Source organism: Squalius cephalus (genome assembly GCF_949319135.1).
Source record: "Squalius cephalus genome assembly, chromosome: 4".
In the NCBI taxonomy this organism is placed as follows: domain Eukaryota; kingdom Metazoa; phylum Chordata; class Actinopteri; order Cypriniformes; family Leuciscidae; genus Squalius; species Squalius cephalus.
In genome coordinates, this window is record NC_137125.1 from 48,298,497 (window position 1) to 48,313,643 (window position 15,147).

The following is a 15,147-nucleotide window of genomic DNA, read 5'->3' on the forward strand; positions in this document are numbered from 1 at the left end:
TGCATTTTTCATAGGTGATTATGACATGTTCCTGCAGACAGGTGTTTTATGACCCCATTCCCTGACCCAAACCAGTTACAATGCAGCTCTAGCCAGGACAAGGGCACACAATGAAATGAACTTTGGCTAACTAAAGGGAAGATTTCAGTGTCTGAAAAGTCTGAGGGTTGCACACCTGACAGGACCTGTGGCATTGTTGCATGTGCCATATTACACAACACTTTTCATTAAATGTTTAATAAAAGACAAATATGCTTAGTTCCTTGAGTTTTATTTCAATTGTTCTTTGTAAAGAAAAGCCAGTGGTCAAGTGCCTGCAACAAGATATTAGACACATGCCTCATGCAACAAATAAAAAGGAAAAGTTGGCTATCCACTGCCCACCTGTAGGCCTATGTCTCCTCTGTCTGTGCAGACTCTTCTGTAGGCCTTTCTGTAGATGTGGAATCCTGCAACTTATATTGCAGCCATAAAGCATACAAGTATAAATGAAGTAAAGTTATTTATGCACTTGCAGGTAGTCTAGTTCCTCCATATGACAGTTATCTGAGAGGGTTTATTCACTGTCCAGTGCAATGGAAACAAATGGACATTACAAAGTCTTATACTTTCTTTCCTTTGGAAAGTTAGAAAATGTCCACTTACTGCACATATTTCAGCCACCACTTTCTTGGGAACAGATACAAGTGTTGGTGTATTATGTAAAAGTGCACAAAAGAGGAAAACACAATGTCATTACAATGAACTACACTCGGGAAAATGTGATCAATAACTCATGGCAAAATATTTTTACATTAATATAAGTTTATCAGTTTTCACTTTCACAAGTCAAAGCAATTCATCATTACTTTTAATGCGACCTTCATTTAATGCAGCAATATTTGTACAATTATTTTACAGTGTAGGCTACTAAGATCTTTTCTTTTTTCAGCCTTTTTCTTGGTTGCTTTTATAAACAGACAACCATTTATTTAACAGTGCCTTTTATAGAAGAGAAGAGACTATAATATAACTAAAAATTACCATTAGGCTGTGTAGAATATTTTTGTACTTCACTTTTATTTGTTCCCATGTTCTAGTGTGGTGACTCTGACATTAAAATGAACAAAGTAGCCTAATTATGCAATTATTAAAATACAAAAAAGGCTAATAAGTGATAAAAACATCTAACATGGCCACTTCTAACAGATTTAAATTGTCTGCTACTTTTTGCCAGCCCTCTCTCCTGGCTTTTGCAGACTTTGAGGTGTTCCCTGGCGTTTTGATTAAACATTAAAATTCCGAATAAACTTCGACTATCTTGCTCTGTTGAGGAGAAAAACTGTGCGCGCTCTTTGGCCACGCTGAACAGCCAATAGCAGCGTTGCTGATCAATGTTTCTACGATCGATACATATCCCCTTTTAAGCCAGCGCATGAACGCGCAGTTATCTCAGATAACTCAATCCAGCTATACTAATCATAAACAACAGGTGAGTTCGAAGAACCCAATTAGCCGGATCATGATTAGCACGATGATATCATCTTGGATGTGTCATTTGATCTCGGATGTAATAAGCAACGTACGAAGAACGAGCCCCAGGACTTAACTCATGTTTATCAGGCATTTTGTGAGACACAACAAGTGAATATGGAAATAAATTATACATCAATACTCCTATTAAATATTAGATATTATTATTAAAATGTTGCCAATTATTACTCCAATTATTACACTTCTTTTTTTCATTAAATGTTGCTCCAAGAACACATATTAGATACAGTGTATAGATACATTGCATTGAATGGGAATATTAATTTATGGCCATTTTACCCACATATTGCATAAAGTAAAATGGTGTATCAATTAATTCCGTTATTTCTTTCATAACATAGTTGAGAATCTCAAATTTTGGTTAAAAAAAATCCTGAAACCCCAAAATTTATTGGTGATTGAAAAAAAAATCCCATTGTTTTTGCCTATACATATTTCATGTCATTTTATTTTTTAAACAACTCAGTCCTGGTGTCCACTACAGAGGACATAGCATAACATTTTTTTTACCATTTGTTTCTTGTGCTCTAAACAGTGTGGTGATGACATGGAAAAAAAACTCAATTCAACAAACTTTTTTTTTCTGGGTCTCAGGAGGATATATGAAGGCAGTTTCATCTCATATGAAGGTTAATCTCAGACAGACAGTGTTTACATGCTGAACTCACTGACAGCTTTAGGAAAACTAATGTTGTTGCGTTACATTTATAAGCTGTTAATGGATCGCCATCAGATATTTATAATATAAAGTAGAATAATAAGGAATGGTGATTTTGTCATTGCTGTTGTTGTAGTCTTACTGAAGGTGATAATCTGGATTGATGTTTGTTATAGTCAGTTGGAGTGAGAAGCTCTGATGTTTCTGCTACTTAATGCTTTAGTAGAGCTGCAGTGCTTAATATTTCGTATATGTCTATCAGACAGTATTAAATTATGACATCTTATATTTATGAACTATTATTTAGACTAACTTTAAAAAACTGATGTGCAATGGACTAATGTCTGTGTTTGTTTGTGTTTCCTCTACAGAATACGGGATGTGTTTGGAGCGTCCAGTCATCAGAAGCAGAGCTCTGGGACGTGTGGACAGACATTCACTGTAATGATGGACTTTTGCTGATGGACAGGTAAGACTTCTAACGTGTGAATGTTGTTGTTTGGCACTAAACATGTAGGTTACCATCATTTTCTTTTTGGAGGGTCGTCCCTTTACAAAGCAAATGATGGGAACCTAAATAGGTGGGGAAGGGACGGCAGGCCAAAATTTTTAGTCAGCTAAATTTTTTTTTTTGATTGTATCAAGAAGCATAACCGCTGCTGGACATCGTGCCGGGGTTCGGGGGGGGGACCCGAAACATCCCCGCCCCTTCACACATACACCATTCACTCGTATCGCGGAGATCTGGCTGGGATCGAACCAACAACCTCTGAAACCGTGAGGCAGCGCTCTTACCTGTGAGCCACAGATCTCTTGCTGAGACATGAGCTGGAACTTATAGTTCACTGTTCACCTGAATGAGCCTGTGATTTAAAAGCTGAACTGGGGTTTGAACCCTTGTCTCTATCTCAGCCTCATAACCAGAGAACGTGTGTTAAACCACTGCACCACTGTGACTCTCACACTGAAAGAAGGCGTTTCGGGCACTTTGTTGGTTATAATGACTTTAATTTAATGTAAACAATAGTGAGGTTTGAACCCTTGTCTCTATCACAGCCTCAGCACCAGCGTGTGTGTTAAACCACTGCACCACTGTGACTTTCACACTTGACGCTGGCGTTTTCGGGCACTTTCTTGGTTATAGTGACATTAATTTAATGTAAACAATAGTGGGGTTTGAACCCTCGCCTCTATCTCAGCCTCATCACCAGCGTGTGTGTTTAACCACTGCACCACTGTGACTTTCACACTCAAGGCTGGTGTTTGTGGCACTTTGTTGGTTATAATGACAACAATTGAATGTAAACAATAGTGAGGTTTGAACCCTCGTCTCTATCACAGCCTCAACACCAGAGAACATGCGTTTATCCACTGTACCACTGTGGCTTTCACACTCAACGCTGGCGTTTCGGGCACTTTGACAATGACAACAGAAATAGTGGAACTTGAACTCAGGACTCCAAGACGAAAATGCTACGCGTTATTTCCTGAGCCACAGTTCTGCGGAGTTCTGGAAGGAGTTTTATTAAAAGTTTGATAAAAACTTGAATAATCTTGGGATTTGAACTCGGGACTTTCACACAGAATAAGCATCTGATCGCCCACTGATCTTTCTTCTTATGTTTAGTTTGAGCACCTGTTTGTAATCTGTATTGGAGTGGATTTGTGTTCTTGACTTTGTCAGATTTTACTTAAGAACATGAATCACCAAACAATTTCTTGCACATTATCTGTTCATTTGTATGAAGAAAAATTCTGTGTAATTTTTATATGATTGAAAAAATGTCTTCATGACATTTATGTGAGTCACATGTTCATCAAACGATTAAAAATTAGTCAGATTACTGAAATGAGTAACAAGTGACTGAAATATTACCAAATACTAAATGTACACACAATCATAAGTGCTGTTATTAAGAACTTTATACATTCATTACATGTCAAACTCAAACTTATAACACATGCATCACTTGTAAAAAGCATATCTTGTTTATTCAAGTAGATTGTTTTATTTGAATAAGAAACAGTCCTTCACACCTACCTGGAAGTTTCCAGTAATCCTCAAGACTTTGATTAGCTTCAGTTGTTTTTAATGAGGTTGGAGCTAAACTCAGGAATGGACGTTTAGAAACTTTCGTGAAGCTTTGTGAATAATTTTGTTTTGAACCAGTGATTCGGAGCGAGTATCAAACTGCCGAAGTCACGTGACTGATCTCTGTGAACCCATGAACCAGTGTCTTATATGGTTTTTACCTGATCTCGGATCAGTTTTATAAATATGTAGATATTTAATGACACATTTGCATAATAAAAAGGAAGGTTTGTAGTAAATTGTCCATAAAACAAACAAATAAGCCCTACAATTCAATAAAATAATAACACAAAGATATTTTATATTTAATGGTTTTACATTATCTGTTAATAGAAAAAAAATGGAAGCCAGCATACATGAGCCGTAACATTTTAGACACAATAAACAGCCATCTGTGATTTATTTATGCTCCAGTTTGATCTGGTGGTCAATGAAAACTGAGTGAATTATTTTGTTGGCTCTTTTAAGTGTTCTTTGTCTGCCTTTATTCACAGTGCTGGAAATCAAATCGCAACAGTGACTCGTTCGTGGCTAGATGGTAACCCTCATTCTGTGAAACTGGTGTGACTGCAGCAGCAAATGTGTCTAACAAGTGGATTGATGAAGGGGTTTGTATTACAGTCCCCATGTTCAACACACAGTGGCGCTGTTTCCCGTGACCAAAGCTCTTTTTTATTTTTTTCCAAATAACAAACATCAACAATAAGATCAAGCAGCGTCTCGTAAAAAAAAAAAACATGTAACGCAAATGTAAACTATTTATAACACAAATTAAAATACATTTCAGGGGGGTAAATCCGTGTATGTTGCCAGTAGTTTAGAGAATTTTAAATTTTTAGTTATCTCAAGTTGTTTTTTAAATGCCTCAAAACATGGAGGTCTGGTACAAACTTGAGATGACAAGTGAGAATAAAAATATAATTCAATAAATACAATATATTTTTACGTGTACTCCCGCTTCAACCTTTAAATAATAAGAGTAATGCCTTTAATTAATTTACATTGAAAAATTATTTATCCGTCAACAGTGGATTCGATCAATGTAGATGTAGATGCGTGTCGAATGTGCGAACGGTGAATCGATACTAAAAAGGCTCGTGCACGTGTCTGTGTGACACGTCATTTAGTAGCTCGAGCACGGAAGTGTTTGCACGGATTTTCCGTCAGAAAGACAGCTCTAATATAGTTCTTCATCTAAAATGGGTAGGTCTACGTGATTTAAAACATATTCTGTTGGGCATTATAGACAGCTTATCCATCTATCTTAAAGTGTAATGTACCGGCACGCCTTTTTACGCGCTGACAAAGGGACGTTTGTTCATCACGTTGGTGATGCTAGTTTGTTTGTTAGCATTGCGGATAGCTAAACTCATGTTATTGGAAAAACTCATTATAAAACAGTTTTGTTTTCATAATTATTATAAGTGTTTTATTCGATTGTGTTAAGTATAAATCCTAAATGAGATAGGCGTTTAGTACGATGGTCGTGTTGATTTAAAATGGTGTTATTGAATGTTGAAAATCTTTTTTTTTTTCTAAATCTTAACAAAATTATATATTTTTTTATAGGGGGGTTCTTTTCCAGCCTCTTCTCTGGTCTGTTTGGCACCAGAGAAATGAGAATCCTCATTTTGGGTCTGGATGGAGCTGGAAAAACCACCATATTGTACAGACTTCAAGTGGGAGAAGTGGTCACAACAATTCCTAGTATGTTTATGACAGATTTATATACACAACTTTTGACATGTCATGATGCACTGTGGACTAATTAGCCTTTTTTTTTTTCAACTCAGCAATTGGTTTTAACGTGGAGACCGTTACATACAAGAACTTGAAGTTTCAAGTATGGGACCTCGGTGGACAGACGAGTATCAGGCAAGAAGTTATTTCTTATGCTATGTATTCTATTAAGAAAGGGAAACCAAGCTGAAGATGTGATGTTCTTCCTCCCCAGGCCGTACTGGCGGTGTTACTACTCCAACACAGATGCAGTGATTTACGTGGTGGACAGCAGTGACCGCGACCGGATGGGAATCTCCAAATCTGAGCTGGTGGCCATGTTGGAGGTTGGTCAGATGTGGTTTCCATTACATTACGTAACGTTCTATTGTTATCAGTGCATTTGAACATGATATTTCATGTCTTTCAGGAGGAGGAGCTCAAGAAAGCCATCCTGGTGGTGTTTGCAAACAAGCAGGACATGGAACAGGCCATGACCCCTACTGAAGTGGCCAACTCTCTCGGTTTACCTGCGCTCAAAGACCGGAAGTGGCAGATCTTCAAGACGTCTGCTACTAAAGGCACAGGCCTGGATGAGGCAATGGAATGGTAGGTTTGATTTCCTTTTGATAAACATTTAAACACATATATTTTGCATTGTGTTTACCAAATACCACCTTGTTCTTTCATATTTCAGGCTAGTGGAGTCACTGAAGAGCCGGCAGTAAATGCACTAAATATCTTGTATATAGGACCTTCAGAGACTTCTTATTGGGTGTCCTTTGGACCAGTGACTGCTTCTTCCTATTGTGTGAAGACCATCCTCTCTCCTGTCTAGTACAGAGAGACTGAAGTGTGGCGAGCGGCGTTGAATGGACTATGAACGAACTCTTCAAATGTTTTCCCCCTTTTGCTTATCGTTTTTTGGTGAACTGTATCCACTACGTTTGAAATCTCAAAGGTGTTTGCTTTTTAAATGTAGCCTTTTTTTCCCCCTGATTCGGAATAATCATTGCAGCTGGTATATGAGTTCAGTTTTAGATATGGGTAGATATTTAATTAAGACTAACTGTCATTTGTATGCTTTGAATTTGTAATGGCATATTTATATTTGCACGTGTACAGGGGAGTGCACTCCTGTGTTATGGCTGTGAAATAAATATGCAGTCAACACATTACATCATGCATAACATCAAACAACGGCTGGGGTGTTTTTGCAAGTTTTGTTTATTTAAAAACATTGCACAAATTCATATATTGATATCGGCTCTCAGTCCCCTTACCACTGAAAACAGGGTTCAGGTAACGTTCCCAGGGTCCCTTGCGGTCTTCCTCTATGCTCTACTGTATACATTTTAAAGTATTAGTTTGCTAAAAAAACAAAAACATTAACCAGCAGCAAAATGGATCAACTGAGCATGGCCAAGTTCCTCAGTGAGCTGCTCTTAGGTTTCTTTGCTTTATGTCCTGTACGCACAAACTCCATTTTCCTCTTTTTGGCCTCGTTTTTCTTCAGCTGCTTCTTTACTTTCTTTCTTGCAGCAAGGTCAGGATTTACAACAGCCTGTTGGGAGGAAAAGATATGGGGAGAATGCATGGTTTAAGAAAATGAATATGATCACTATTTAACTTTTACTTATGCTATAAAGATGTGTAACCTGGCAATTAACCAACAAATGTTTAAGGCCCTTTCACATCAAGAGTTATAACTATAATAATGTCCAACACACAATAACACAAGCTCAAGTTTTGTTGTCTGCCACTTTAAATGTGCAAGAACTTTAAAGCAGAATGGACTTTTTATCATTCATCAGCTAGAAAGAAAATCATTCTGAAAGTGATTCCAACGATAGTTATAGTTGTGATGTGGACTGCTATTGTTTTAAATTTAGAGTGATTTTTTAAAACTGAATCACTATTTCTTGTCCTTGGTGTGAATGGGCCTTTACTTAGTTGTCTCTAAATAGTGGAGGAGGAAATATTTAAATGACACGCTTAAGACGAACACAAATGTTCTGGGAAGACTTGAGCAGTATTTCGGAGGTTCTTACCTGCACGGCCTTGACTTTCTTGCGTGAAGCTCGTCTCTGGGCGGCTTCTTTCTGCACCGCTGCAAAAGCCAGAGAGAATTGCTGCAGACCGACCATCTTCTTCAACAGCTCGATCAACTCCTGAGCCAGGTTCTTCAGCGTGGGGTCTGAAAGAAGACAAAAACACCCAAACTATTCATGAAAGGGCAGTTTCAGCCATATAGTCACTGGTAGATGGAATGAAATTCTAATTTAGATTAATATCTATTTTACTTCCATTAATATCTGCATTTTTGATGGTATTTAAAATGTTTAAAAAGCTTAATCAACACAGGTTATACATTGTTTTACAAAAATGAAAATATAATTTAGTTTCAAGTTTTTTTTAAGTTATTCCATTTATTCCCAATTATTATTTTATTTCAGTTAATGTTTCCTTTTAGTTTTTCATTAACACTACTAGGTAAGCATGACATTCATCGTATTTTATTAATCTTAGTCAATGGTAATTTCAATATTTACTAATACATTTTTAAAAATTCAAAGTTTTATTTGGCAATATTAGTTAATGCACTGTGAACTAACAAACAAACAATAAGCAATTAGATTTTTTACGAACTAATACTATTAACAAAGATAAATAAGTACTTAAAAAAAAGCCCATGGTTAGTGAATTAAGTAGTGTTAACAAGTGATCCCTATTATAAAATGCTACTATAATAATACATTTTATTTGTAATGCGCCTTTCTAATACTTGTAGCGTACACAGTACATTACAAAAAACAAGCAGAATACTACATCAAATATGATACTATAATTATTAAATATTAAAGAGATTTGTTTTATAAAATGATAAATTGATAGTGTGTGGACTGACCTTGGTCTGCATATGTGCTGTCCAGCTCTCTGTAGAGAGGAGCGATGATAGTGGTCAGATACGGTCCAAGCCGATCTTTTCCGAGATCCACAGCTATGGCTCCCAAGAACTTGAAAACACAAGTTCTCTAAAAAAACAAAACAGAAAAGTGACAGAGAATCACTGAGCGGGACATCCTCAAACCAGCAATCCATCAGTTTCATTTGGAGACATCAAGTCTAAACACAGAGACAGATTTAACACTCACCTTCAAAGGCTCTTTAGGCGTGTCTGCGGCTTCTCTTTTGGCCAGTAATGAAAGCTTATTCATCACCCAGAGGAGAGACGGTGGCTTGTCCTTCTGCTCCTTATCTTCCTCTTCTCCTTCATTCCCCTCCGCTTTATCTGTCGTTTCTTCCTCTTCTTCTTCCTCTTCATTCTCCTCTGTTTTTACTGTCGTTTCATCCTCCACATCCTCTACCTCCTCCTGTTCTTCAGTTGGGTTCACGGTATCTGACTCTGGTGAGATGAGGTAGATCACCTTGGCCACATAAAGCAAGTTCTTCACCACCTGATCAAGGAACACACAACAGATCAGATCACCATTACAGATGCTTTGAATGGTTTCAGCAGTTTTTGTAACTTTAATCACACGCCCTCCCTCTAAAACCCCTCCCTTCGAAGACAAGCCAGCCAATCCAAAGCCAGACAATCCAAAGCCAGACAATCCCAACATGCGATTCAAGTGTTTGTTTATATTAATTAAGCATGAAAGAGTTTACATTTACATTTTATACAGTTGCATTTTAGAAATGTCTACATTTTATCAAATAAAAAAATACAAATCCAAAGGTTTAGATATTTCGTAACATAAATTGAAAACACTATAGAAAGTAATTAATAAAATACAGCTCAAACCTTAAAATTAAGGTTCACAGTCATGATCAACATTTTCTGTTGTTAAAAAATGTAAAAAATACTCGCATTTTAGTTTTATTAATATATTGAATTATTGAATTGAAATTTGATTAAGAAATATATTTAGCATGTTCATTTTTAGTAATTTTTAATTAAAAAGGTATTTTATTTAGGTTTTTCAACTAACATTTTTATTCGATTTTATTTCAGCTTTATTTCAATTAAGAGAAAGGTTTTTTTATTAGTTTTATTTGTAGTTAACGATAATAACCTTGATACTAATTATAACATCATCAACAAAAATAATATTTAAATCAAATAAATAGATTCAATATTAAATAGAAATATAATTAAAACACAACAACAAACATATTTCATTATTTTCTACCTGCTCCCCAGCAGAAATATCCAAGAACTTGGACTGCAGTTGGTAACAGAAGGACAGAACCAGCTCTCTCATCTAATGGTTTAGAAATGGAAAAAAAGAGGAATTCATTTGTTAAAGTGTTTTTGTGAAGCGAGGGGTTTAAGTGCATGTCCTCGGACTCTTGCCTTGTGATAAAGGTTGTCTGTGATAAAAACAGTGGCTACAGGGTATGTGGTTTTATTCTCCTGAGAACTCCATAAGGCCAGCAGATCCTCGGGTTTATGAGCCGCAAACAGCAAACCAAAGATCTGAGAGGCGGTCAGCCAAACCCAGGAATGAGGGTAACGCAGATGGGAATCAATATGACCTGGAAAGAGAGAGTGAAAGATCATGATGCATGTATGACTATTGTCATTTGCTCTGCTTCATAAGTGCATGTTTATTTAACTCTTTCCCTGCCACTGATGAGATTTTCTGTCAGTTATGACAGCGCTTTCCCTCTATTGATGAGTTTTTCTGGATATCCATGGTAGGGGGCGCTGTTACACTGTTCTGAAATAGTACAAGCATCTCCGAATCCAAACAGAAGCAAAGAAAAAGATCTGTGTAAACCTGGGTACCATGATGGTAGTTGAACAAACTCAGGGTTGCAGGATTAGTTTTGAGTTGACCAATCCCACCAGGCCTTGTTGGTACCATGATGCTGATCATCAACTTTCTGTCAACTCAGGCTTTGATCCTGAGTTTAGGTGTGACATCAGTAGCGAACAACCAATCACATGCTGAGAAAGTGAAACTGCGATTCACTTCTCTCTCTGGCAGAATATTACGAGATTGAAAAATATTAAGAAATTAAACAAATGTACACAGCAAGAAGAAAATAGCTGTCTATGAAAGAGGACAACTAAAAGAAAAAGTCTTGCTATATCAGTGCAAGTAAAAGTTATTTATACAATTGATAAAGGTATAGAGAGAATTGAACATTTAAGCTCACATGTAGTCATTTTAAAGCTTTATCTATTGATTCTAAAGCGTATTTATATTACCTTTATATATTTATTCAATTAAACTGTGCCTAATAATAATTGATAAACTAAAATTGTACATGTGTGATCGATTAAGGGTACAATAATTACATAATATCTAAATCTACAAAATTATTATTCTAAATAAGCATTACTAAAAGCCAGACGATTTTGTCTTAAAAAGTCATTTGCTGTGTAGTGATCTTTAATTTGGAGTGGAAACAGGTGGAGTGACTATCGCATCAGACACGTGTCACAGCTGATTGGTCCAAGTTCGGTTTGCAACCTCTTATCTGGAACATAACCTGCCCCGGACCAGGTTAGCCGTGGAGCGTAAGTTACTATGGTGATGAACACTGCCAAAAGCCAAACTACTTTCATGGTGCCTAAAACCCAGGGTTGGCGCAAACTGAAACATATCGGGCTAGCCACCTAAACCGGCTTCATGGTATAGGCCCCAGGAGTGGAGAGTTGTTGTTTACACTCATGTAAGCTAACATGATCTCCATACATTCAACAGCATATAAATCAGAACTGCATTACTACAGAGAGAAAAAGATGCAAGCTTTCTCCATCTAGGTGTTGACCATTATTCTGAATTCAATCAGGATGTAGTCTTTGACAAAAACATGATTTTCTCAGCTTTCTGATCGAAATAAAAAAAAAAAAATTTTTTTTATGAAACTAACCCACATTCAAGTGTTGATAAAAAAGAATGAATGAAGCTAGAATAAAATGTTTTTTGATGTTGTTGTTGTTTAGAAGCAAAGGCTCTGTTCTGCTCTCAGTCTTTACATGTACAACAAAATATACTTAGAAAGATTTTTTTTTTTATATGATCACAAATGTTGACACTGGCTGACAAGTGCCCCTATCATGCTATTTTAAAGGTTTGTTTTGGAGGGCTCCTGCAATAGGTTAACATGCATCCAATAACATTTGAATTTTCATTACATAATATACATTTCAGCATCACGTCATTTCTCACACTGTCTGAAACAGTTCAATCAAGGATTCTGTTTCTCTAAACCCTTCCTTCCTGAGAGCATACTTTGCTTGGATTGGTCAGATGGCCCAGTCTGTTGTGATTGTTTTACAGCGCCTGTTAGAAACTAAACCCCCCCCATTACCATATTTGAATTTCAGCTGCTCAGCACTTGATACACAGTGATGCGAACAGTAACGATGGCGTCGGTTTTACCATATCAATTCCAGTGCGAGTCCTCAATCATTGGGATTACAGCAAAGTGGATTTGCGCAGAAAATGGCGCCTTCTCAACATGTCGACAACTAGCCTGGGAAAACCCAGACAACTTCCGGCAAATTTAGATTTGATCTGCAAGTAGTCTAGCAAAGAGCTCATTCAAGCCCATTTCTAATCCGTCGAAATCGTGGCACCAATCAGAAACGTTGAGGTGGGATTTACACAATGACGATCGCTCTGATTGGTTTTAGGTCTAGCCTATCCAATTGCGCCCAGAGGCATTTGAGCGACGTCCGTTCAACTTTTAAATGCATTATTATATTCAAATTGCAAACACATGAGGACAGTCTCCATGAAAGACCCACTGGCAGATGAACGTGCTACTACATTTCTCTCCGAAACAGTAGGAAATTAAATTAGATTTAATAGAGGATTTTAACTGTGACATGATGATTGACAGGGCAGTTTAAGTGACAGGATGCACGCGACAGATCCGTCCGATAAAGATGACGAAGTAGTATGTCCCAAAGCTTGCCTACTTTTTTGCTACACATTTAAAAGTAAATACATTTTCTTCACAAAAAGAGTACATACTTTTATGGCGTAGTGTAACTTAGGCGAATTGGGACGCAGCATATGGCTTTACATGATGACGATCGCTCTGATTGGTTTTAGGTCTATCCAATTGCGCCCAGAGGCATTTGAGCGACGTCCGTTGGTGACGCCCCGTTGGAAATGAGTTATTAAAGAAGCTTTGCCAGACCATAACTCACTTACTACTGAGAATGGTCTGGTTTTAACCAGGCTAGTCGACAACACAAACCAAACTCTTCCAGGCCTCAGCTGCAACTGCTGTGTTTGAGGGCGGGTCAATGTAGACGTTGTTCACAGCAGCCAATTAAGACCATAGGCTGGCATTATGCAAATTTGTGACAAGCCTACATAGGTTTGTGTAGGAAGTAAGACTGGAATTAATGACGACTCGATTCAGAATCAGTTGTTTCATTTGGGAGACAATAACTCAATTTATCTGCACTTCAATAGAACTTTGCAGCCCTTTTACATTCACAAACAGCTATTACACACCACACGAAAGGTCATTTCTGAAAAACCATAAATAACGCTGGCAGGGAAAGAGTAAACACTGACTTTCTGAATGTGTTCATACCCCAGATGCTGTTGAGCAGGTCTGCAGGTTTGTAGAGCTCCAAAAAGCTGCAGTCTTTGATGAGTTTGACGATGAGCGTGAGGTAACCGAACAGCAGTCTGTCAGCAGCCTTCTCATCCTCCTCTTCCTCAATCTGATCGATCATATCATTGGCATTGTCAGACTCAAAATCATGCAAAAGAACTCCATAGTATAAAACTCTGCACTCACGTCCTCGAAGTTGGAAGTGCGGATCTCTTTCTCGATGAGAGGAATCAGGTCATCCAGTCTCCGGATGAACTTTTCTCCTTCAACTTCCACAAACAGCCCACAAACCTGTGCTCCCAGTCTCCGCAGAGCCGTCTTAAAAAAGCACAAACTGTTAAAGCCCAAACACGTTTCAGCAGAACTGTATTTTTTTCCAACATTGTTTTCTCACTCACCCTCTCGTCTTTAATCCAGCTGTCAACCAGGTTAAACATGGAATTTTGACGCTGCAAATCCAACTGAGTCAGCAGAGACTTGATGGCCAGAGCTGCCATTTTCTTACAGGATGCAGAATCATCGTTCAACATGGCCAATGACAAAGGCACAAAGAACAAACCGCAGTGCTCTTGCAAGAGATCCTGCGAACAAAGAACAGATTAATCCTCCAATATCATGAACGTCAAGAAAAGAATGAATATTTTTGCCAATTTACTTGCATAATGCAAAGCATTTCCAAGTCAAACAGGTAGAATTTAAAGGTAGAATGGGACCTTAATTTATCCAGCAGGATTTCACTGGATAATGCCAGAATAGAGCAAGATTTTAGGCTTTAGGGTTAACAAATTAACTGATTAAGTTCCAGAGGCACAGTTATTTTTTTTCCCATAAACATAAAAAAGCTATAAGATATAAAATAGATATAAAATAGCTTGCTCTGCACAATGAACAATAAGATCATGAATGTGGATTAATGTTTATAATGCAATGTTCAGGGTTTTAGTTATAGTTCACTAAAAATAAAAGTTTCTTGAAATAAAATAAACATCAACTGAAATAAAATATAAAAAAACTGATTTTATCATGAAGTTACAAAGGCAAATTTTCGTTTCATTTTCATTTAGTTTAACTTGATGTTCTAAAAAACACACTAAAAATGATGTAAAAATTAAATTATATAGAAATGTTTAAAAAAAAATATGGCATAAACATAACTAAATTACTTAAAATATAAAACTAAAATGAAAAAGAAAAGGTTTTGGTTGAGGGTTAGTTGCATGTAATTATGCATAATTTACTGTTATTGCTATGGTAAGTACATGTAACAAGGACACTGTAAAATAAAGTGTTACCAAATAAAGCGTAACCCTTTCAACAAAAACTTTAATAATAGCATTGGCATGACCATTCCCACCCTCTCTCTGACCTTTCAACTGGTTTTGATACAGTACCTGAGGAAATTTCAGGAAAATGTAAGCCATCAATTCAAGGGCAGACTGTCTCCCAGTGTCATATTCATAACTGAGAATAAGAAAAAAAAAAGATTTTAATTTGCCTCACATGATGGAAACAATTCACATCCGTCTGGTATTTATCAGATGCTAAAAAACAT

The 15,147-nt window shown here is 37.0% G+C and overlaps 2 protein-coding genes across 2 annotated transcripts in view; one reads left to right on the forward strand and one right to left on the reverse strand.

Moving 5' to 3' along the window:
- The first annotated feature begins 5,352 nt into the window (after window positions 1-5,352).
- Window positions 5,353-7,254, forward strand: arl1 (ADP-ribosylation factor-like 1). The gene is made up of 6 exons (XM_079868620.1): window positions 5,353-5,486; window positions 5,853-5,990; window positions 6,077-6,158; window positions 6,238-6,349; window positions 6,433-6,611; window positions 6,700-7,254. Exons 1-6 carry the CDS (start codon window positions 5,483-5,485, stop codon window positions 6,728-6,730), a joined length of 546 nt encoding a protein of 181 aa, XP_079724746.1. The 5' UTR covers window positions 5,353-5,482; the 3' UTR covers window positions 6,731-7,254.
- The window catches only part of utp20 (UTP20 small subunit processome component), a 34,046-nt gene continuing 26,082 nt past the window's right edge, over window positions 7,184-15,147 (reverse strand). Inside the window, exons 53-62 of the mRNA XM_079868618.1 lie at window positions 14,987-15,056; window positions 13,994-14,176; window positions 13,782-13,913; window positions 13,572-13,704; window positions 10,360-10,541; window positions 10,196-10,267; window positions 9,158-9,460; window positions 8,911-9,037; window positions 8,054-8,199; window positions 7,184-7,566 (exon numbers count right to left, since the gene is read on the reverse strand). Of these exons, the coding sequence (XP_079724744.1) occupies window positions 7,411-7,566; window positions 8,054-8,199; window positions 8,911-9,037; window positions 9,158-9,460; window positions 10,196-10,267; window positions 10,360-10,541; window positions 13,572-13,704; window positions 13,782-13,913; window positions 13,994-14,176; window positions 14,987-15,056 (1,504 nt within the window). The 3' untranslated portion in view covers window positions 7,184-7,410. The remainder of the gene's footprint in view (window positions 7,567-8,053; window positions 8,200-8,910; window positions 9,038-9,157; window positions 9,461-10,195; window positions 10,268-10,359; window positions 10,542-13,571; window positions 13,705-13,781; window positions 13,914-13,993; window positions 14,177-14,986; window positions 15,057-15,147) is intronic.

What these genes read in the sequence shown, in the direction of transcription:
- arl1 (XM_079868620.1), top strand. An exon ending in AGTGGTCACAACAATTCCTA is followed by an intron (nt 5,991 to 6,076) that starts GTATGTTTATGA and finishes TTTTCAACTCAG; the next exon opens with CAATTGGTTTTAACGTGGAG. An exon ending in AGCTGGTGGCCATGTTGGAG is followed by an intron (nt 6,350 to 6,432) that starts GTTGGTCAGATG and finishes CATGTCTTTCAG; the next exon opens with GAGGAGGAGCTCAAGAAAGC.